Source organism: Triturus cristatus, chromosome 2_1 (genome assembly GCF_964204655.1).
Source record: "Triturus cristatus chromosome 2_1, aTriCri1.1, whole genome shotgun sequence".
NCBI classification, from domain to species: domain Eukaryota; kingdom Metazoa; phylum Chordata; class Amphibia; order Caudata; family Salamandridae; genus Triturus; species Triturus cristatus.
The window spans coordinates 1,148,336,535-1,148,361,452 of NC_140581.1; the positions used below are offsets into that span (position 1 = coordinate 1,148,336,535).

At 42.8% G+C, this 24,918-nt stretch overlaps 1 protein-coding gene across 2 annotated transcripts in view; it reads left to right on the top strand.

Annotated features, from left to right (window-relative positions):
* Positions 1-9,049, top strand: part of SLC25A51 (solute carrier family 25 member 51) — a 40,249-nt gene extending 31,200 nt beyond the window's left edge. For both annotated transcript variants that reach the window (XM_085636582.1, XM_085636583.1), the window contains exon 3: positions 4,636-9,049. In XM_085636582.1, coding sequence (XP_085492708.1) covers positions 4,638-5,591 — 954 coding nt within the window. In that variant the 5' untranslated portion in view covers positions 4,636-4,637 and the 3' untranslated portion in view covers positions 5,592-9,049. The remainder of the gene's footprint in view (positions 1-4,635) is intronic.
* Positions 9,050-24,918: the final 15,869 nt, after the last annotated feature.

A 24,918-nucleotide genomic window follows, 5' to 3' on the forward strand; every position in this document is an offset into this window, starting at 1 on the left:
AGGCAGCGAGTGCCCTGTTTCGACCCAGTGAACAACTATGCCCCATCATCACACCTGTAACTAGAGCTGCAAGCAGTTGCTTATAAAATTTGATGCAACTGTGTTCATTGCTCTAAATTCAATTTTTGGCCATAAATATCTGCAGATTCAGTTTTTTAATTCCAGTGGTACCAGCATTGCCGTCACTTGTGGTAAATCCTGGGTTTTGTTGAGTTCGGAGGAACATTAATGTATGTCGGTTTAGCTGCCTACCTTGCATTTTTCACGGGCGGCTGGAGGAGTTCTTATAATGAAAGTTTAGAGTATATTTTTCTTGAAGCTACTCCTTTATTGGTAAAGTGTGTCATATGAATGCTTCACGAAAGACTTGTGTCATATTTATGTCCTGCTTGCTAGTTTAGTTTTAAGTCTAGTGGGCCATTTAACTGCGAACCATTCAGACAGGTGAAATGTTCTTGGATTTGAACTGACCAGACTATACAGATGATCCACTTGGAGCCGAACCTTTATTTCGTTCCAGGTCTGGGCAATTCAGCGCTGTTTCAGTTTTATTTGCCCTTTGAGTTAATCTTAAGAAACCCAAGTGCTATTTGGAATTGTATTAAACATTTTTTATTGCCACAGTATATATACATCAACATTTACAAATATGGAAAATGCGGCCCTTTTCATTTCTTATTGTACAGGGCAAAAACCTAACACAACTTGGAAATAAAAAAGCAAACATAAAGCCATGAAACGTTGGGGAGAGAGTTCATTCTAATAAGGAGGACAGAAAGGAACCAAGGGAAATAGACCAAAACGAGAAGTTTAAGCATGGATCATAAAACACTGCCTTTTAATGTTGTCTCGTCGAAATTAGATCATAGTATCAAGAACTAATGTGCCCTAAATCGGACTTTGCCGTCAATTTCTCAAAGCGGTGGACACCATGAACTTCATATTTCCACCCACTAAGAGGAGGAGGGCTTCGGACTGCTTTACTGCCGGCAATCAACAGTCTCATGGCCAATATCCCAAAGAACATAAAATAATCCTTAGGGGCCTGATCGCTCCAGTTATTATATACTTCTAAGGTGACACACAACTGGTTACTACAGAAATCAATGAGAAAAGTGTCCTGAATTTGGAACACAATGGAAACAAATGCAGTATGTCAGCCAGATATGCCTAAATATTGAAGGGGCATGTAATCTTGCCTTACCTTGTCAAAGCTGGAATTGACGCCCATCCTGGGCTTTCAGCAGTTGGAAAGGTCCTTGAGAAAAGGATGTGACGTTTAAGGGCATCCTGTCATGCCTCTCAATAGGAGAATTTCACCTCCCCACGATTTTTGAGATACTTACTTTCTCATCCCAGGTCATCCAAGCACAGCACTGTAAACCCTTGAGGTTTTCTATCTGTGGCTTTCATCAGTTTAGGGTGCTTTTATTCAGCTTGAAATCGACATCTAGGGTTTTCACCAAATGCATTGCTCCATTTGCAGTGAACCTCTGGAGGGTGCTACCATGTCTTCCCCTATGAGGAACATTGTGTGCTTAAGGCATCATTGTCATTAAAAGTGGTTCAAGAGGTGATAGCAGCTCTGCTACAGTTGATGCAATTATTAGGTGTCTTCTACAATGCAGGAAACTCCTCCTGGACGTATGAAGAATTTAACGTTCCTGGGAACGTACCAGATTACTAGTCAGTGCAAAGTTTAACCTGTCACCAGAGAGGGCACAGGAGTTTTAGCTTTCTCCTATCCCCAATCCACATGAGGCCAATATGAGCATTTCAACCAACAGCAGATCCAAGTTAAGATATGTGTCTACCAGGAAAAGCAGTTCACGATCCTGCCACCTGGTGGCAGGGGTACCCATAGCTTGATAGTTAGACTCCTAATAACATAAAGCTAACTATCATGCTGAGTCCTCCATGAAGTGAATTTGGCAGTTCCTGATCCTGCGGCGTACCAACAACCGATACACTACTACCATATACTCTTCTGGGCCCATAAACATATAATCTTGTAAACCGCTGGAGTGAAAGTTTATATGTGTGATCACAATATCAAGATTAGTTATTCATTATTCCTAACTAACCTCTCACTGATTAAAAAGTTCTTTCCTCTGGTCGATTGACCATTAGTTGAACTAATTGATGGTGATAATGAACATCACTCCAACTTTTCTATACCTTGAAGTATATAAACAAAGACTCAGGAAAGTTGTAAGTCTTCATCTAAATAAAATGCTTGTGAACCACTTAAAAAATACAGTACAGGCACTGTCACTCGTAGGAGAGACAATTCGATTAATCAATCATCAAACACATACTCCGAACTCTTTCAATGACTTGTGCTCAGAAAGGGAGAGGACAGAGAAAAGAACATCAACAAATGCACAAAGTTATATTTACCAAGAATGGTGTGAAGACCAACCCCCTGGCCAAAGGGCTGGTAAGGGTCCCCCGGGATAGTTCAGTAGACAAAGACATCAGGACAGGATTCAGGACAGGATAGATGACCTCTCTAACACAGACGCTTGCGTAGCACCCCTCTCTGACACACTCTTCCTCATCGAGATTCTTCTGCGATCTTCTTATCTAACCTAATTAAATTAGGATAGAGAGCTGTGCATTCAGCTTCTTCATCAGCATCTCGCCCAACATGAGCATCACCCGCTACACCGACAGCATCCCAAGCTCTGCAACATTCAGCAAATCTTCGTCTAACTAAGGCTATCACAATTATACCTTTCGTTCTTCATGTACAACCCACTAAAGTTTCAATATCGTAAAAATACGAAATCTAATTGGTCAGGCAAGGGGGGGGGAGATCATCACACCATGCTTACATATCACTTTTTCAGTTAGACCATTGTTCATAGACCATCCCCTTAATTTGTATTCATGATTTTTATTTCCCACCCGCATTCACATTTCATCTGCAAAATTTGGTAAAAATCTGACATGTAGATCCATTCAACTGAACTTTTCACCGCCTGTTCTCAATCTCGGACACTCTGCTACTTTGTCCTTCTTCCGACCCTTATGTCATCCTTCCGGGTCCACTCTTAATAGTCATGCGTGGCTGTCATCTGACTCCGATTACTTCAGCTATACACGAGAGGCCCAAATGCACACTAGTGACAAAGTCAAAAAGAAAAATGTTACTTTAAAAAATAAATAGTTTCACTGTATACCATCCATCTGTACTCTATTCCCCTTTGCTTATTAATACTTTCCCCGCATTAGCATTAGTAAATAGCTTGTTTTCGCTTCAGCTAAGCAGGTGCCATACACACGAGTCTTTAAGACTCCATTTTAGTGCCTTCTGCTCATGCGCAAGAATTTCCCTCCAAGCGCTATTTCGTCACACTGCTTAGATGCGGTTGACGCATGCGCAGTAAAGATTTCCCTGTTAAAGCAGTTTTAGTAATTCGTTTGAGTCGTTAACGTTTGCAAACACATATGCAAGCTTCACTAACTCGTGTGTTTGTGTGGTGCGCATTAGTTATTCACAAAACGTATTTAATAACATGTTAGTGAGTTAAAGTAGCGGATTGCGTACAAGCACGTCTCTTTACGTCTCTTTTCTACGAGTCCTTGCTCCATCAAATAGCGTGTTAGCCGAGTAAGTAATCTTTATTTGTAACAGTTAATTAAAACCATTACAATAGCAAAAAAGAAAATAGTACTTTATACACTGCAAATAATCTCAATTCCATAGATTGATATGAGTTAATAATTATTTTAGCAGCAAGTATCTTGGCAAATGCATAATTAGTAATGTGTAGCCCTATTAATTAATTAAAGCACTTAAGTGTGCACATTAATCCTTTATGTAGATTGGATAGAGTTCATTTTCTACTCTCCTCAATTATAGATTACTATTCCTCATTTAAAACGTAAGCCGAAATGTAAAGATATCCAATAAAATGCAAGTTTTTAACTTGAATATCCAGTACTTTTATTAAAACTCAAAAGGTAAAAATGGTGTGAAATTGATAGATAAATAATTCCTTCATTAATTACATTAATGCTCTCAAAGTCTAACAACCTGTGCATTAATGGTCACTGTCCTCTTTTTGTTCTTTGCCTACTTACAGGGATTTATCATTCAGTTGCTTAACTGCCTGCCTAATATATTTCAGGTAGCGAGCTGACCATTGTGAACATTTCCCAGATTGGCAGGTGGCAACTGCATCTTTACATGTTCTTAGATTTCAGTGCAGGAACACCTGCCGCGACAATACCTTCTAAGAGTCAAGTATACGTGATAGACTTTTCCACAAGTGATTACTAAAGTTCCATCTTGAGTGTTTATATGGACACTTTAGGCCCATTCCGCATTCATAGAAGGTAAACTAGGTTCTGTGCTGTGATTGTACAGTGTTTTCATTTCACTATTAGAATGTTTGCTTGAGGACCCAGTAGTCCTGGATTCTAGCTACATATAGGTAAACAAAAACAGTATAGATTTGAAGATGTATTTTCACTGCCTTGTTGAAATTTGTTTTGAAACTATTTCGGAAGGGTAGACTCTCAAGCCTTCCGTTATCTATCTGTTATGTGTAGCACATAAACGCAAATAATTATGTGATACATTTGGCATTCATCTTATTCATTAATTGGTTTTCATATTTGTTCCAGCTATGAAGCATCCCAGCGTCACCCCATGTGAAGAAAGAAACTGCACATCAGTCAGGATGGATTCAGAAGCTCACAAAAAAAGCCCAAATGATCTCCTATTATCCAATTCAAATCAAGACTTCAAACATCACGTTATCAGTGTCAGCTCAGGAAAACATTACTTTTGTGGTTACTTTGCTGCCTTTACCAATATAGTTATCACCTTTCCCATTCAGAAAGTCCTCTTCCGACAGCAGCTCTATGGACTAAGGACAAGAGATGCTATTCGTCAACTTAAAACTGATGGAGTTCGAAACCTGTACCGTGGGATCTTTCCTCCCTTGATGCAGAAGACAACCACTTTGGCACTTATGTTTGGGCTTTACGAGGACTTTTCAAGCCTCCTTCTTCAGCATACCAATGCTCCTGAACTTGTGACTCGTAGTATGGCAGCAGTCCTGGCGGGTTCAGCTGAAGCTCTCCTCACTCCTTTCGAAAGAGTTCAGACTTTACTACAAGACTACAAGCACCATGACAAGTTTACAAACACTTTTCAGGCATTTCGAATGCTCAGGGATCATGGGATGAGGGAGTACTACAGAGGCTTGGTGCCCATCCTGGTTCGCAACGGACCCAGCAATGCACTCTTTTTTGGTTTAAGAGGGCCCATCAAGCAATCCCTGCCAGAAGCCAAAACCTACAGCGCTAATATAGTTAATGACTTTATCTGCGGTGGGTTACTAGGAGCAATGTTAGGCTTCATCTTCTTTCCACTGAATGTTGTGAAAGCTCGCATGCAATCCCAGATTGGAGGAGAATTCCAGTCTTTTAGACGAGTGCTTCTCATAATATGGACCGAGCGTGATGGCAAGCTGACTCATTTGTTTAGAGGAGCCCATCTGAACTACCATCGTTCCATCTTGTCATGGGGTATCATCAATGCAACCTATGAGCTTTTGTTGAAGCTCTTGAACTAAGCCATGTCATGTACCCAAGTGAAACTGCGCAAAGTGACAAAGTGTTTTTTGTATTTCCAAGGAACAAATTGAAAGTTCATTAGGAAACAAAAATGCCTTGTCATGAAATTGTGTTTCGTAAAATTTGTCCATACGAGAAATGTATAAAATGATTTTTTGACCACTCTAAATCATATCAAAAGTGGAAGTGTCTTTACCAGTGGGTGTTCTTTCAAGAGTACAGATCAGTTTTGTTATTCAGCAATTGATCTTTTTTTGTTTATGTATGACATGTGACCTCATTTTGGTAGGTTATTGCAGTTTAATTATTACTATTTTTTTTACATTTTGACAGTGTGCTGTGCCTGCCCACCATTGCGCTTCTTGAACGTTATGTCTGGTGAGTAGGTGCCAAAAGATAGCTGTGTCCTTTGTGACATTGATGGTTCGAGGATGGTGAAAGAAGTGTGACGAGGTGATGGTGTGGGAGACCGTGAGCAAGAGCTACTGGGCATAATATATGAATTGTCATGATATTGATGCAGTGCTCTTAATGAAAAACGTTAAAAGTGCATTTGAACCTCACCAGAACTTGAAATAGTACAGTAAAGTTTTCTAAGGGCCCTTGTTCATATAAGAAAAAATCCAACAGGGTTACTCTGTAAATACTGAGCTGTTCGTGACCAACAAAGATGCTTGAAGGAGAACTTACGATGATTTACTCCCTCATTTAGCCTCTCAGTTAGCTAGTAGCCTGTGGAAAGAAGTGCAGGAAGAACCAAAGGTCACTTATGAAGGTTTAATTTCTTTTAAAATATTTCAATACGGAATTACATTGGACGCTCTCCATGAAAAAACAGGCCCATTTGCGGTATGAAAAGATGGCATGTTGGGACATCAGATTATGTTTGTAGCTGGATATCCTTGAGCTGAGGCAATTGGTGTGCATCCGACAGGAATGTGTGAAGTGAATAAAAAAGGTTGAGTGTATTGGCATGGTGGATAAATGGTTTGTTCAAAATACTTGAAACCTTTGGCAAAAGGTTCGTTTTATATTGAGTTCCTGGTGGAAATGTAAGTCAGCCAAAGAGTTCTCTAATTTGGTGCATGTGCATACGTTATCTGCGCTCTATGTAAGATGAGGACACCACCTTTTCCTTGGATTAAGTTCCAGCTTAGAGTTTTGTAAAAAAAAATAATAAAACCTAATTTCCCGTATGAGATTACATCACAAAGTGTAACAATTCGGATTTGTAACCTGAAAAGATGACACATGATTGGCAGTAGTGTGTTCTCAACCATACAGTGTGTAGTACCTTGGTTGTGGGGAAAATTAGCATGATCCACATGATTGAGATCGTGATCTTTCTTATGTGTTTTCTAAATCATTGACACCCCCCCCCCCCCCTCCCCCACCAAGTTCCATCTCATGTTTGTGTTCAGGTACTCCTGCTTCACTGAGTTCCTTCGGATGTGTTTTTCACAAAGAATTAAATATTGTTGAAAGCACTATAGGACATTGGCCTCTTAAGAAGTATACTTGAGAGGCTGTATTGAACTCCATTTACTGTGGGTTTGTGTTCAGGCCCAAACCTGAGCGTTTTTGGTATATTGGGCAGGCCAGATCACCATAATTTTGATGTTCAAATATTAAATTCACGGAAAGTGGCCCCAAGTCACACAGGCTTTATGCAAATGCAATCTTATTTTGCGACCCCCAACCTATGTACAAATTGATCTGTTCATAAAATACAGAATCGCAGGGGGTCGCAAAATAACCTGCCTAGTTAGTAATCATTAATACTAATTAACCCGCGCCACAGTTGCAGGAATACTTGCCTGCAAAAGTCAGTGTCTGTGATGGCATTTACATAAAGATTTTTTTTAATGCTGTCTATTTTTCTTAAAGGGACCAGGACTGCGTTCTTAAAGTTTTTTTATTTTTTTCCTTTAAAAGTTTTACTGAGAGAGTGGCAATGGTCCACTCCGGTGGACCTATTCCTCCTAAAACCTTTTTCAGCATTCACCAAGGGGGAAGAGGTCTAAAGGATAGGTCTTCCCTTTTGTGAATTAGTTACCACCCCAAAATGGGAGTCGGCAGTTGATCAGTAGTTTGCAACCACAATTACAGTTGCAAACTATTGATGCATCAGGGTAATAATCGCAGTTTGGAGGGGACGTCCACAACATGCCCCTTCCAAATTGTGAGCTGAAATTAATTTCTAAACCCATTTACTGATTCAGAAACACTTTTCTGAATCTGTAAATGTGTTGTGTTTTAGTAAATATTAAAATGCTTTTCCACGGTCTCAATTTTAACAGCAAGATGGTCTGTTAAATGGCACTCAATTGTTGGCCGGTTTACACACAGACATTGAATACTGATGTACATTGTGCTAAATTTACTTACCAAGGAACACCGCTAACAAGGGCTCATTTAGTCATCTTATTAAATGTTTTAAATAATTTATGAGCTCCAGGAAAGTGTTGCCAAAGTGTCTTTTGGTGACATCATATGCTATGAAAAGTAAGCACTCCAGACCTGTATGGTAGCTATCAGTGTGAACATGTATAGAGCTATGTCTGCCTTCTAGGTTTAGCTGTTTCATGTACAATGAAACCACTGTAGATTTCCCTTTTAGCATTTATACCAAGCCATTGTTGTCATGTTTGAGATTTTAGCTCAGGGTTACTAACTCCAGTCCCCTGCTAGTATAATGTTGAGCAGGTGTTGAATGTTAGGCTAAGGTCTTTCTCCTTAATGGGACGGCACAGCCTTTAAAAAGAACTTAAAGTACAATTTACAGTGATCTGTTCTTGCATGACTTTGGCCAGCATATATCGATATATCGAGGCATTAGCTTGAGTTGAACACTACTAACAAAGATCGTTCTATTTTTTAAGGTTTCTTCCTTTCTGAAAAATAAGTGAGGCTGGATGGTTGCATGTAGAGGGGGCGGTGCTATGTTAATAACACGCTTAGAATCGTTTGAATTTCCTAATCTTACTCTTGCCAATGAATGGACTTGCCACCAATTTTGGGGTGAAGAATCTGCCTCTTTAAAAGCTGCTAAAGACCAGAGCTATGCACAGACAAGACTGCACATGCCTTGGACATGAATAGAGGCACAGGAGTTCCAGCAAAGGTGTCTTTATCTTTTGGTGATGGGAACACATTTAGTGCTACATAGTGGGAGTGTGACGTACTACTTAAACACTATGTATCTTGGCAAATAACCCTAAGTGTCATTGAACATGCTGATGACGTCAGATGTTCTGCCTTTAAAAAAATATATATATGTTTTATTTACTTCTCAGGAGTCGATGGATAGATCCTGTTGCCTTAAACAGTTCTGTAACTTATTAATTCAAGTATTGATTACACAGGGAGTTTGGCACTGTCTTCCACCTTAGTTTTGAACTTTCATGTCAATATTGTCATTTGTTCCTCAAAGAAAAATGTTAATTAAAAAAAAAAAAAAAAGCATAATTATGTTCCTTACCAGTGTCAGTCATAAAACCCAGACATCTGCATTATTACTTTATGGTCCCCTTGCAAAGAATGTCTTGTGTAATCATATTTGAGCCTTTTTGTTACTATAACTTTAAACTGGCCAAAAGTGGGACTGTAGCTAGACAACAATTGTACTACAGTGTCATGCAAATCGAGGCATTAGCAGACCCTTACCTGAAAGTGGTGTCTTCGTGTAAAAGAACATTTTTAGTTCCTATTAAATATTTGGAAATCTGAAACTATTGATTTCTCATGTGTAGCTTAATACTAAACTTAGTCAGAACTAGATATGATCCTTGGACTCAGATTATAAAATACAATATATTACAAGATTTCAAAACAACAATCCTATGTGTCGATGTACTGGTTACCCCTTCTTTCCAAAGATCCAAATTGCTTTTTGTTTCTGAAATTCCTGTTCTTTGTAAAGTAATTTGGGGTCATAAGCTTTGTCCTATGACTGCAGCATTTTGGACCAAAATACTTCCCCAGTCAGCCGTTCGAAAATGTAGAGAGCAGGTGTGGCAAGCAACAGTTCAAGATCAATTGTTATTACCATTTTTGTACTGAATGAGGAAAACCGATCTTGTAGGTTTCATTAAGTCAGTCCATCCGAAACATTGCCTCATTTGTGTTGAGCTCCAGTGGGGGATGTTTGAAAGTATTTTTTCAGAACAGCTACATACAGTGTCACTAGTATGAACACTACAAGATGATTCAAAACCACTTCCTTTTAGTAAATCCTGCTGAAACGGAAAATATAATCCATAATACACTCCAGATATGCAGCCTCTGGGGTGGACGTTCATTGAATTGGACGCCTGGGAGTTGAATAAAAGATGCACACCTCCCATTCCCCAGAAATGTAACTAATAGGAAACTAAGTGTAATTTTTGCAGATGAAGAGTGGCCCAAGGCTTTTTCCAAAGCGATCTGAATTTCTCAAACCAATGTAATTGTTCCTTGGTTTTGATATGGAAGAAGAATTATTTGCGACTCCTTAAATATCTGCTGTGAAAATGATTAAAATTCACTTCATTGATAACTGATTGCTTTGGAATTAACAAAGAATTTCTGCTGCACTCCTGGCTGGCTATAACTGATGCAGAAATCAGCTGTGTAAATATCTAAGAATTCCGAAATGAAGCCAAAGTACATTTCTGCATTTGGCAATATAACCCATTAAGGCATTTTTATTGGATGTTTTTTTTCCTCATTTTATTTACAGGAAAATATTTTTCTAAGCGGAGTAATAAATCTGCAATTGGTTTTATGGCGGGCAGTTACCTGCAAAAGGTTGAGTACTCTCATATCTGCATGTTTTTGTGATTGATATGTTTTTGCAGCTGTCCCCGCCCCATCCACAACCCATCTCCACTAAAACGAGGCACTTACATGAAATGTTATGGCATACCGGCATACTTCTAGGTGTGAGAACATACTTTTACTATTAGGCATTCATGTTTTTCACTAATGTGAATTGTGTTAAGTCTAGTGAATCACGAATATGAATTGGATCTACCCAAGTGACTCAAGTGATTTAGAAAGGATATTCAGTCACACAGATATCTTGGAGTCAAAACTGCCTAGCATAATAATTGACACCATTCACAATTAAAGGGAATTTTGATTTTAATATTCAAAAATAAAACTGAATATGAAACCTTCGCTTTTGTGCATTTCAAAAGTGGTAAGCTGTGGTTGGTATTCTCTTACTATCAATATGAAATGTACTGCAGATAAGTGCAGTATAACATTTATAATTGTTGTAGGAGGCAAGATTGGTGGACCTTGTAAACGTTTTGCTGCTCATCAGCAAGAGAGTGGTAAATGAAATGCTTATGCCAGGTCCTTTAAATGTACTGTATGATTGCCTTACATAAATTAGTCAACATTAAGGTTGTTACTTATTGTTATCGGTATGCAATGCCTATAACTGTAGGTTGAATTGGTAAGGTGCACTCATGAAAAAAGTGAATTTTTGAGACATCTGCACCATTAAACACCCACTGTATGGGCCAATTCAAAATTAAAAAAAAAACGTACTCTATGTTGAATGAACTTCAGGTTGTCTTGCCTGATTATATTGTTTAGCTTCTCCACATACAGGCGTCTTAATGAAAGCCATGCAGTTCTAATTTTTTTTTTTTTTTTTTTATTTTTTTTTTTTAATTCAGAGCATGAGCGCAGTTCTTAAGTCTATTTCCATAATAATCTGTAGTAGGAAAAACACATCTGACTGTAAAGCACCATGCAAGTGTATATTTACCTAAATATCAATTTGTAAGCATTCATTTTGCAGCTTCACATGAAAGGGCTGAGAAGCCTAAGATTTTTCACATCCGTTGCTTTTAAATTCTGTAGTACTCGTGTTTTTTAATTTTTTTATTATATAATAGCCCGCCTTGTTTCTGACATCTGCCTTTTGTTGAAATATTCAGTCGTAAGCACCAAAAGAAGCTTTAATAACACTTCAGAGTTGCTTGCCACCTTGTGTTGTCAGTTGGTCTTTAAACCACATACTTGAAAGATTTTGTTGTAGGCAAATAGCCCCCAAAAAGCTTTATCCTTTACAGTTTTAATGTGAAGTACTGTATAGAACATGATATGCGTTTTGTTTGATGCATCTTGCAAGAGTATATATATACAGCTTGTCAATATCCTCCTCTGTTCCTATACACCTGTCAAACACAGCCCTTGCAGAGTTATTTGATTTTGTGATCATTCCTTCAGATTTTTTTCATGTACTGTAAATATATGTACACATGAGCAGGCAAGTCACAAAACCCACAATACATCGATATGGGATTACTTTTCTTACTCTCTCGCATGACCTGGAGGTAAAGATGAATGTTATTTCTGCAGTGGCCCTATGGTCCTTCTTCCCATGTTTTGGCTGTGTTTTGCTTTTAGTTTTATTGAAGGACTGACTTTTATTTTTAGTAGTAATATGTTTACCTATATTTTTGGTTGGTAGAGTTTTGTTTCTCTATGAGTTTGTGCAACATCGTATTTAGTAGATGTCAATCCAGAACGATGGGCCTTCAGACTGTAAAAATACATTCAGAGCTGGAGTTATTTGGGCTTTGCCTTCTTGTGCTTGATTCAGTGATGTCGAGTGCTGCGAGTGTGAGCCGCACAGGGACTTCTCAAAACACACCAGAAATGCTAAAGCACGCATAGTCTTCCTTCACCCACCCACCACCAGCAGTACGCTAGTTAGATGTTCTTCTTTCTACCGCACCTCCAGTTAGGTCTACCATGATGATCGTGATCTAAAGGAAGGCAGGCTTTGTTGACATGCAAGGCATGAATGATTTGCTGCTGACATTAAGCAGTTTATAAAGTTCGGGGGCACATTCTTAACCAAAAATGAATCTGTTAACCATTGAATGGGTTGTGGCAAAGGTCGTTATGTGCACAGTTCCCATGGATATGTTTACATTTTACCCACAAGCGGTGTATTCAGTGATGTATTATAAAAAGTATTCTCGTAGTTCAATAGGTGGCATGATTTTGTTTGTATTATTTCGTAGATTTCTAACTGGGCAGTATTTGTGTCATGTTGCACATGCCTCATTCAAAGTAAATTTGGTTTTGGGAGGGTAGACTGGTGAATAAAAACTGATAATAGGTGATTAGACTTTCCTGTTTCTGTGTGCTATCCCCTGTTTATAACCTTGCTGCAAAAGTGTTTCTTTAGTGCGCGCAAAAACATTATAGAGGTTTTAGTAATTCTGTTCAGTATGCAAGTTCTCTACATGCGCATGTCCTAGGAATATTAACTATAGGCATTACTGGTTGTCAGATCTGGGGTTTTGCCAGAAGCATGTAAGGCTTGATTCACCCAAAGAGCTACAAAGAACATACTGAATAATTTGTTCTACACTGTTCTACCTTGCAGATATATTTTATGAAGCTTGCATCAATGGTTTGTGTTGTGTATTTATTTATGTTTCTGCATTTGGGTTGTTTTTTCTGATAATTGAAAGTTGTATTTTTCTGCTAGTATCCTATTTTAAATTGTTTTATTGAAAATACACTTAAAAAGGAAAATCTGCTGTCTTTTTTTTAAAGGCATACTGTTGCAATATATAACGACATATAATGTTGCCAAGCACAATTAAAGTTACTTTTAACAATTTTATTGTATTTTCTAATTTATGAAATTATATTAATTTGAATCCAATCACTGTGTGCTTGTGACTTCTTTATTCTGTTCTACTCTTATTACATATGTCATTTGTGATCTCTGGGATAACTGTTAAAATGTGTAATAAATATTCACAGCCTACATTCTCCTACATTCTATCATCAAAGCAATTAGGTCTACAGGGGCTTTAAGCAACCCCCATGTTGGGCTTACCGTGCCCTAATTCCTAAACTGTGTAGCAGAGAGATCATAGATTTGTAACTCAAAGCCATTTTGTAGGCCTTAAAACGTACTAGGTCTCTACCTCTCTGGTTTTACCTGCACAGCTCTTGTGCTGTTCCTGTTAAATGTTATGTAAATAAAAATTATAAAATAAATCTGAAATGGGGCTTAGAGCCTGCTCTTTATTTACAGTTACTTACCATGGGTTGGCTCCCACATCTCTTCCGTTTCCTTGCTTCCCATTGATCAGCTGTTCCTCCTGGACTCTGGCATCCAGCATGGACCAAGTGCTGCTTCCTGTGGCCAGTGCCTTCCACTGGCTTAAGATACTCCTGTGTGCTTGTTTTTTTAACCTGCATGCACTCTGAGTGCATCCTCCATAGTCCTTCTCCTTCTCCCCGCCCTCCACCCAGTCTCCGTGGCATTACCCTCCACTCATTCCCCTGTGTCACCTTCCACTAGCAATTTTCACCCAAACCACCTGGCCCTCCTTCAACTTCCCTTGGCTTCACCCAATGCCAATACCCCCCCTCCCCACCCCCCCCCCCCCCCCGTTGTCTTTCCCACCCTCCTTCCTTGTGGCTCTTGTGGATGGCATTGACCTACTTGGAGAGTCACCCACACAATGGTGGCTCTTTAGCAAACCCATGGCTGTCTGTGTTGCATGGCAGCGCCAGCCCAGCCATATCACATGCATAATGGTGGTTCATTGGCAGACTCTGGCACATGTTGGTGGTTCATTGGCAGGTTTTTCTGAATGACTGTCTGCACAAGTTCCACAGTAAAGCCAGCTTTTTTATTGCATTAGTGGAGGACTTGTGAAACCTTTGTGCATGATGGTGCCTGCTTTTGATAACTTTTGTTTTTCTCTGTAGTTTCATATACTGCAAACTCGACCTGAAGATATTGGAGAGCTTTACATTCGCACCAGTTACATTGCACCTTCATTGTTTTTTAGGCACAGCAAGACTAAGCGATCTGTCCAAATGACAGGATGTTGAGCCGACACAGAGACTCAAACCTCTAACCCTGTTCCCAGTTCCAAAGTATGTATCTCTGGCCCTTATGCCACATCCCTCTCTCCAGATCTTGTGCAAAGCGGTTTGCACCTTTGCAGGGTCTTGTGAGTGTGAGTGGCTCCTATTGGTAGCGTTATTTTGCAAGGCTGTAATGAGTGACTCCCTAATCCCTTGCCAGTGCACAGCAAGAAATAAAGCCATAGCAGGTTACTGTGCACCATGGTGCACATTTGAACGCTACTGTGTGTGGCTGGGTCTTCTTTGCATTATATTATCCCTGGCAGGAGCTGAGGCCTTCACAGGGTTCTTTTGCATTGTGTGGGCACCATTGCATTGTGTCTGCTCCCTTGCCAAGCTAGAACACAAAGCGAGTGGTTCTCTTGGCACACACTTGTACACAGCTCAAGTTGAGGTCTTTGTAAGCCCTTGTGCATAGGAGTGACGTGGGTATTGGCAGCCTCTTGCGCACTGTAGAAGTCTTAAACTTGGCAAACTCCTCTGAGACTGCCGACATGTTGGCGAATTCTTGTACACAGCAGTGATCGTGTCATCCATGTCAGACTCCTGTGCAGATTGGTGGCTCCTTTGACGTTTGCTTGCACATAGTGGTGGTGACTCTCTGCAAAGCTCCGGTTAACTGTGGTAAGCTTTCTTTGGAGTGGTTTGTTCTCACTGGCTGTGGCTCTCTTGGCATTCACTTGTTCACAGTGATGGTGGGTGGCTTATTCATGCTCGGCAGTAGCCCACTTGCCATCTTATTGTGCACAGTAGCCAGTGGTGGTGCTCTCCTGGCTCTTGGCAGTGGCTGAAGCCTTAGAAGGCTTCAGTGCACAGTAGTGATGGCCCCCCTTCCAGGTTCTTGTGCACAATAGTGATGGCTTCCTGGTCAGATTTACATGCACGTCAGTGGCAGAGGACTTAAACTCTTGTGCACAGCAGAGATAGGCTTCCCTTTAAGGCTCTTTTGCACAGAATAAGTGGTTGCTTTGCCAGACCCTCGTGCACATCATGGCACTTTTTAAAATTTGTTTTAGCCATGCGGCACAGCAGCTGTGTTGCTGTACAGCCTGGCTACAAAACTTTGGCAAAGCCAATAACTCGTAAGCAAAAACCTGTTGCTTTTGCCAATGCTTGTTGGAACAGTTATCTTTGAAATGCCTCTGTAAGTTTTAGGAATACAAGCAGAGAAAACCCACACACATTCTCTAGGCAACTTTCTGACGCAGCTTTTGAACTGATTCCTCTGACATTTTTCTTGTACCATTTTTAGTCAACTCCGAATTTCCCCTAGTTTAACTGTTTTGAAACTCAAGAGGCTCTTGCTCTACGTTAATGGTACCAGTCCTCGTTTGTCTTTGTGAAATGTGGCTCCCACAGAACTATTTTCTAGCGCTACCTCATATTTCAGATCTTCTAGACCGGCACAATGCGCTAGTTCTTCACCTCTCTCAAATAGTGGTGAGCTGTGAGCCGTGATCCTGAAAAACTAGCATATGTAGTACAGTCGGGCGTATTAGAGGGAAACATAGCCATCATATTGATTGTGCTTGTGTTTTACCTTTCATTGAAGAAGGATGTGAGTCTTCGAAATAGTTCTCTTTTGGATGTTTTAACATTTGATTCCACTTTGCACACAGCTGGTATTAAGGTATACTTACCATAAGCAACTTTTGTCCGCCTCTGAGCTCATTTGAAATTGCCTTCTGAACTCTTCTTGATTAATGATGTGGCGGGTGCTCTTTAGATGGACGCCTTCCTAATAAGGCCCTGTTCCTCAGTGGGATCTGTTTTTGACTGTGCTCATATATAAGAAACTTAAACGCAAATTAAATCTGTCATGTAGAATTGTTTTTCGAAGGTAAGTGTGCATTCTTGTTAGGAATCACCTCTGCCAAAAGGGTCTACAAGCTCTCATTTGAGTACTACCTTGGAAAAAAACAAGTTATTTGGAAACCCGGAAAAACGTGGAACATTTTTAATTCATCAAAGGAGAGGCCATAACATATATATTGTTGTTGACTACTACATTCCCAATAAAAACAATCTGGGCATCTCCTGTATAAGCCTAGAGTCCATTCCACTAGAGGTAATACAGTAATTGCTGCTCTCACGTGGGACTTCCTTATCAGTGAAATTTCGGATACCCACAACCAGCTACGTACCTCATTAAACTTGATAATGTGTCCTTCAACTCCCAAAAAAAGTGCTAGTCTGAGCTCAAACAGTTTTAGTCTTTCCTTATGTTGGGGCACGTTTGGCTGCCTAGCGCCAACGCAGAAACTCTTGCACCATGGTTCATGGGTGCTTGCGGTGCAGGCAGGATTGTATTTGTGCAGGAAGGTACATCTTACTGCACAAAAAAAAGCCTTTGAGGCTTTTTCCTTTCCTTGTTATGCCTCTCTTGGGAGGGTATAGCATTTGATGCAATCCCAGGTCTACCACTCATGGTAAATTTGGGAATGTGCCAAAATCTAGAGGTGCATGTGTGGAAACACCCACACTTGGAACACCTCTCTGGGGCAGAGTAACGCAAGGCAGAGACTTGCTTTGCCTTGCGTTTTTGTAGATTCCCCAAACGCCGCATGGCCACGTAAGGCAGCTTTGCGCGGGCTTGGTGAATCTCATCTAGGTTTCACATCGTTCTTGTGTGGAGCTAAAGCGATGCAAAACTGAGATAAATATGCCCAAGGTCTTTTAGACAAAATTCATAATAGAAACAAAAATGCAATCGATACCTTTTTTTTAGGACAAAATATTTAGGTGGTAATGCTCGTACAGAAACAGTTTTTAACTCCAATTGTGTGTGTATATGTTCAATGCTGTTCTCTAATGTAAATGATTCTGCTTCTACATTTGCCAAGTACTCTACAGCGTTGACCCACTGCACTTTACTAGGTCTCTGTGCTTATTTCCACGTCTTGGTGATGCCTCTCTTAAGCAGTCATAGGGTCATAGCAATAAGTCTATTTCCCACCTTCCTCTTTGGTGAAGGAAGAGACCCAGCAGGTAGAACTGGAGGTTTAGCAGACCAGGTCTACCCATTGCCCTCTCCACCGCATCCCTCCTATAGTCCTCTATTATTGGGCATAACCAGGCCAAGTGGGAGAAACCCGCCGCCTCCTCCTCTTTACTCCTTAGCTATTCAAACGTGGTGTTTAAGCTAATCAATGCTAGTCCTTCTTTCAAACTCTGGCTGGATACTGTAATGCAATAGTCAATTCTTGGTCTGACAATTCTTGACCCAAGTATACAAAAGCATGATGGATAGAATGCTTGAATTAATCTCAGCCACTGGTAATTACTATAGGGTGCTTCCTAGTCTATCGTTATTTTGCACAATAGGCCATCTCAGGTTAGACCCAGTCATATGCAAATCAGTCTTGACCCTGCTTGTAGTGCGGTAATTTTGACACAATAGGACACACCTGGACCCTGCACTCCCAAGAGGAGGCAAATGCACTACTGCACCTTTAAACAATACACGTTAAACAGCACTCCCAAAAGACGAGGTGATAAAACAAAACCCAGCACTCTCAAGGCGAGGCAAGAAGACCAATTCAGGTGCATTTAAAGTGACACATATATGTTTATTAATTCAATATTTTAGAAAGGAAGGCACAATAGGTCAGTTAATGCAGACTCCCAAATATCAAGTAATTCAAGCGCAAAACCAGAATAAAATGCAGCATATATGCATGTAGCAAAGAGCAAAGAAACGTAGAAATTATGTACATAAAGGAAGGAACACCTCACCGATCGATCTTGCAACATCCTTGCCAACTCAAGCTGGAGAAGCCTTTTGACAGCCCTGGAAGGAGTTCGATCGGGACCAAAGTTCCGTCTGTTTCACAGCAGTACGTCTACTCTGTGCTGAGCTTCTACCTGCCCCCCGAAGACCGCCAGCTTTAATACCTTTACTCAACGTGAGGCGAAGTTTCTAGAAACCTCACCCCCTTTAGTTGGAAAAAACCGAGCTGGCCGTACTGGTCTGTGTCAAGGTCAAGACAGAAGCTGGCCAGGCTCCTATATTTTGACTCTGAGACAGAGCTGTACATTCCGCACATTCCCTGAAAGGTTCCAAGCACGCATCCCGCACATGGTCCAGTTCACTCTGATCGGTGAGGAGTGAAAAACAAGTAAAGAATGAAAACATGCCCTTCCCCACTTTGCAACTACGTGCGAGCACAGAAAATGGAGTCTGTAGCACAAGATGGAATCTGCACAGAAAATGGAGTCAATTATGCCAAATGGAGCCAGTGGTCAATATATCTGAATATCAGTACATTCCACCCTTTAACCATTGGCTTTCATAACATATCTGTGTTAGGTCAACTGCTTTAGGTCGAAGCATAGATAAGAGATTAGGCACACACTGGATACAACAACATAATGATATCAAGATACATATTGCTAATGTTATCCCACCTAGAACAGAGCGTAGTTTACCAAAATCCGGCAGCCACCCAAAAAAAACAATCCCACCACCCTTTTTCTACATCCTGCTTGACCTCTTTAGCTAACTTGTGTAAAGCGTCAATGTGGGATTGAATTGATTTTAGAATGACCTGAAAGATTAAAGCAACACATTCACTCAAAAGTCTGAACATCCATGATCATGTTTTAAGAGTAAATAATTGTGGCTCTGTTCTGTAATATAGCTTTTCTTGCCCCTCGCACATCTAATAATTCTGCTAAAGCAACTGATGTATGATTAATATTTTTCACCATCAAACATGCTAATTCACTAACCGATCTAGAATTATAAATGGTTAGGCCTGGAATTTCTACTATTGAAGCAGCTAAACTAATATTTTCAGACTTCGACAATAAATGAATTTCAGAATCACAATGTTCACTGAGTTGAACAGCTTCTCTCGTATTTCGGACACGTGATGATGGATCTAATGGGAACATCATGAGGCCTAATCTAGTAAAGGCACACGGTCCACTTGTGAAATTTGCTGGAATATATGTATATGTAACATTACCACATGAGAATAACCACCCTACAGGCAATTTGACATGCCTGAAATGACTGGCAACATTTTTGCACATCATGTGATTTTGCATATTTTTGCATGTACTTTCATTTCGATTTCTGCATAGGGTCTGTTGTTCCCACGCCATTCGCGAGTCACGTCCTTCAAGTCGTATTTGAGCACATTTACCAATGGTAATGGGGTCACAACTCAAATTATAGCAAATGTCTCCTTCAGAGATGTTGAACGTTATCACTTGTTAGATTTTTCCAATCATCATCAGTAGTTTCTGGACAAAATTGGCAAAACTCATATGGTGATAAGTGAGTTTTCACATCCTGTTCCTCCACTGCCTTGTCTGCATTTGTGACATTGAATGTCTGCAACAGCACATCAACAGGGGATGGTATAGCTACGAGGCACGTGGAAATAATATCCATGGTGCTTTTCATGTTTGTCATGCAAAAGTACGACCTGTTGAGGACTGTCTGTGCAAGATAGGACCACACATTGTCAGGCCGAGTCAACAGTGCTGTTGATTTGTTCAGTTGGCTGGCCACTTCGGAGTAAGGTGCACCTGGTCCCTCCCGGCCCCACTCGAAGACGACCAAACACTCCAGCGTGTGCAAGCAGAGCACAGACACGCCATGCTGTGATCTAAAAGAACAGAGAACAAACTGGTATTGTTCATTCTCGCAAGTAACATTTATCAGCAGGCACATGTTCCCATTTTTCCTGCCATGGCTTCATGACTAACAGGACGTTATCCTATCCTGTTGCAATAACCTCTGCCTGTTTGGGGGGGACTATTTGGAGATTCTACCCACACTTTGGTTCCTGGATTCTTGTCAGTAGAGCCAAACCCTCCTTCCCCATGCACGGTGAGGAGGGCTGGGGCAGTCCCCCTTCTTGACTATCCCTCCGTATACTGGCATGATCACTATTTGAGCAACTCTGTCTCCAGATTGTATTATCAAATTAGCGTCTCCACTATTAAGTAGGATGACCTTGATTTCACCTTGATCGTCTGCATCAATGACCCCTCCCAGCACTTGAATGCCCTTTAGAGCCAATCCAGATCGAGGGGCAATCAAGCCAAAGTGCTCTGGGGTAATCTGGATTCCCACTCCTGTCTCAATGAGTGCTATATACTTTGGTTTGAGTCTGCAGCCTCCGGTGTCGCCCGGTACGGAGCCAAAGCTCCAGGAGCAGTCTCCCAGTAGAGAATGGTATTGGTGGCTATATGAGGCTGAATCTGCAAGGCTGGGGTTAGCATTCACATCAAAGAGGTTTCTGCATTTGCTAAGGGTCTATTATTCAGTATTTGCAGTGCCTCATTTAAGTTGATCTCTCCAATTTTTCAATGACCTATTAGACAACTTTCTCAATTGATCTTTCAACAATCCATTCATGCGCTCAATCAGACCTGCAGCCTGCGGGTAATACGGAATATGAAAGACCCACTCAATGTTGTGTTGTATGCAATATTCCTGCACCAATTTGCCATTGAAATGAGACCCATTGTCATTTTGAATCTGTAATGGAATTCCATAATACAAAATCAGCAAGTAACGTTTTCAATGTGTTCAACTGAGTAGCACGTTTACATGGAAATGCTATCAAATATCCAGAGTTTGTGTCTACAGCCGTGCACACATATTGACATCCTCGACTAGTTGGCAGAGGCCCAATGTAATCAATCTGCCAGATCTGTGCTGGTAATTTTCCTCTGCCTAGCGGGCCTCTCACTATCTGTGGGACTGGTCTATGTTGGGTATGTTGACAAACAGGACATTGTAATATTGCAGTTTTAATCAGATCTAGGGGAATGTGTATCCCTCTATTCTCTGCCCACCTGCTAGTTATCTTTTCTCCAAAGTATCTGCACTCCTGATGTGCCCATTTCGCAATCCCAACCAGGTCAGAATCTTGCATTGCCACCTCAGCCTCCGAAATCTTAGCTTTTTCATCTGTGAGGGAACCTTAGAATATCCCCAGGCGTCAGGCTGGATCCAGAAGATTTTTGTAGCAATACCCCTTGCGCGTCGCTAGGCGTCGTCTGTGGCTCCGCGTCCGTCGTTGGCGTCGTGCGCCGGAATGACGTCGTCGGAGTACTTCGACGCCGCCCTCGCGCGCTGACTTCAGTTCTTGTACATAGCTTTCCGCGCCAGGAACGCAGAGCCATGCAAGAAACCGACACTGGTGCCAAAAAATCTAGGGATAGCCTTAACCCTAGATGTCGGTTCGCAGAACGGGGAGGATGGGTGGGTCGGTGAGGAATCTAACTAACTAATGTTTCTTACAGATACATCGTTACCGAAGGTAAGTAACTTGTTCATCTGAAAGAAACACACTAGTTAGATTCCTCACCTTAGAATAGATACCCAAGCAATACCAACCCCGGTGGTGGGTCTGCGAACCAAGATCACACCAGAAAGTCCTGGAGGACAGAACGGCCAAAGAAGCCATCGCTCCGGACTTGGCTGTCTAGGCAATAGTGCCTGGCAAACGTGTGCAGCGAAGCCCACATCGCCGCCTGACAGATGTCCTGCAAAGGGACTCCCCGTCCCAAAGCAGTAGTAGCCGCCGTGGCCCGAGTAGAATGGGCTTGCAGCCCAACAGGAGGGTCCTTTTTTGCCAAGGAATAACAGATTTTTATACACAAAACGACCCACCGGGAGATGGTCTGTTTGTGCACAGCTTTTCCCTTCTTAGCACCCACGTAGCCAACGAAAAGCTGGTCGTCCACCCGGAACTGTTTCGTGCGGTCCAAATAAAAGGAGAGCGCACGTTTTGGGTCCAGACGGTGGAGCCGCTCTTCCTCTTTGGAAGGATGCGGAGGTGGAAAGAAGGTGGGCAAGGTGACAGATTGCCCAAGATGAAAGGGGGGTCACCACTTTCGGTAGAAAGGAAGGACGAGGCCGAAGGACAACCTTGTCCGGATGAACAGATAGAAAAGGAGGCTTGGACGACAGAGCCTGGAGCTCACTCACCCGTCTAGCCGAGGTGATGGCTACCAGGAAAGCAGTCTTAAGAGTGAGAAGACGAAGAGGACAATTGTGAAGAGGCTCAAAGGGAGCGCACATCAGAAATGTTAAGACAAGATTCAAGTCCCACTGAGGCATTACGAAAGGGACAGGAGGGAACCTGTGAGTAATGCCTCTAAGAAAGCGTGACACTACAGGGGACTTGAAAAGAGAGGGCTGATCAGGAAGCCGTAAGAAGGCAGAGATGGCAGCAAGATAACCTTTCAAGGTGCCCAGGGCAGAGCCCTGCAGGGCCAAAGAAAGAGGAGAACCTCAGAAAGAGGGGCGGAAAGAGGATCCACAGCCTTTGCTGTGCACCATGCCACAAATGTGTTCCACCGGCAGGCGTATACCGTCTTTGTGGAGGGACGCCTGGCTGCCAGAATGATATCACAGACTTCAGGAGGCAAGTCAAATGGCATCAACTGCCGCCGCTCAATCTCCACGCATGGAGGTGGAGGCTGAACAGGTTCGGGTGGAGGACCGTCCCCTGCTGCTGCGACAGAAGATCCTCCCGAAGGGGCAGACTTATTGGAGGATCGGTCAACATACTGAGTAGCTCGGGATACCAGTACCTTCTTCCCCAATCCGGAGCCACCAAGATGATTTGGGCCCGGTCGCGCCTGATCTTCTTCAGCACTCTGGGCAGAAGTGGTATAGGCGGAAAGGCGTACAACAGACCGCAACTCCACTCGCGACGAAAAGCGTCGCCTAGCGAGTGCAGCCTTGGAAATTCCAACGCGCAGAACTGCTGACATTGCGCGTTCTCGTCGGTGGCGAATAGATCTAACCAAGGCTCTCCCCACTGCTGAAAGAGACCTTGCGCCACCTCTGAGTTCAGACGCCATTCGTGATCCATCATGCACCGGCGGCTGAGTTCGTCTGCTCTGGCGTTCAGAGAGCCCGCCAGATGTTGAACCACCAGGGTGATGCCTTGGTGTTCCAGCCATGTCCAGAGGCGCAGAGCCTCCTGACAAAGGGTCCATGTCCCCACCCCGCCCTGTTTGTTGCAATACCACATGGCGGTGGTGTTGTCCGTGAACACCTGCACGACACCTCCCCGGACAGAGGGAAGGAAGGCTTTCAGTGCAAGTCGGATCGCTCTCAGCTCCAACAAGTTGATGTGGAGGCGAGACTCCGCCGGAGACCAGAGTCCTCTGATCTCCGCCTCTCCCATATGGCCACCCCATCCCAGGAGGGACGTATCCGTCACGACGACATGCTCCGGCAGGGGTAGGGACAGGCTCTTGCCCGCGACCCAATTGCGGTCCGTGAGCCACCACTGCAACTGCTGTGCAGTGCCCTCCGAGATCAAGACCTGGTCGGACAGGTTGCCGTGATGCTGGGCCCTCTGAAACTTCAGGTCTCACTGCAGAGCCCGCATGCGCCGCCTGGCGTGATGCACTAGTAGGATGCAGGAGGCCATCCACCCCAGAAGCCGCAACACTAGCCTGACCGAAACCCAGGATAGAGGCCGAAAGATGGGAATCGGGGCCTGTATATCCCGGACCCGCTGTTCCGGTGGATGGACCCGGAACTGCGCCGAATCGAGAACCGCTCCGATGAAGAGGAGCTTCTGAGAGGGGCTCAGGTGTGACTTCGGCACGTTGATGGAAAACCCCAGCAAATGCAGGAGATCCGCCGTAGTCTGGAGGCGGGAGACGACTTGTCTGGGACGAGCCCGCCTTCAACAACCAGTCGTCGAGATAGGGGAAGACTGGAAACCCTGATCTGCGCAGATGAGCTGCGACCACCGCCATCACTTTCGTGAACACCCGAGGGGCACTGGTAAGGCCGAAGGGGAGCACGGTGAACTGAAAGTGCTCCTGACCCACCGTGAACCGCAGGTAACGCCGGTGGGCCGGCAGGACGGGGATATGGAAATATGCGTCCTGCAAGTCCAACGCTACCATCCAGTCTCCAGGGTCTAGGGCAGCTAGAACCTGAGCCAAAGTCAACATTTTGAACTGTTCCTTCCGGAGGAAGGCATTGACGTTCCTGAGGTCCAAGATAGAGCGTAGGCCTCCTTTGCCCTTCTTGGGAACCAGAAAGTAGTGGGAATAACAACCACGACCTACTTCTGGGCTCGGAACGCGCTCGACGGCCTCTTTGGCCAAGAGGGCCGAAACTTCCTCTCGCAGAAGATTCAAATGATCCTCCGAGATACGGTGGTGCTGCGGTGGCATGGCTAGAGGGGTCGTCTCGAAGGGGAGGGAGTAGCCCCTTCGGACGATTTGCAGCACCCACCTGTCCGAAGTAATGGTACGCCAGTGGAGCAGGTGATGGCGAACCCGGCCTCCCACTGGCGAGGAATGGGCCTGAAAGCTCGGACTAGGAAGGCTTTGAGGCGTATGCTGCCGGGGTGGGGGTGGATGTGGACTGACCGTGTTGTCCTCCAGTACCGCCTCGGCGGAAACCACGTCCGCGTGCAGGCT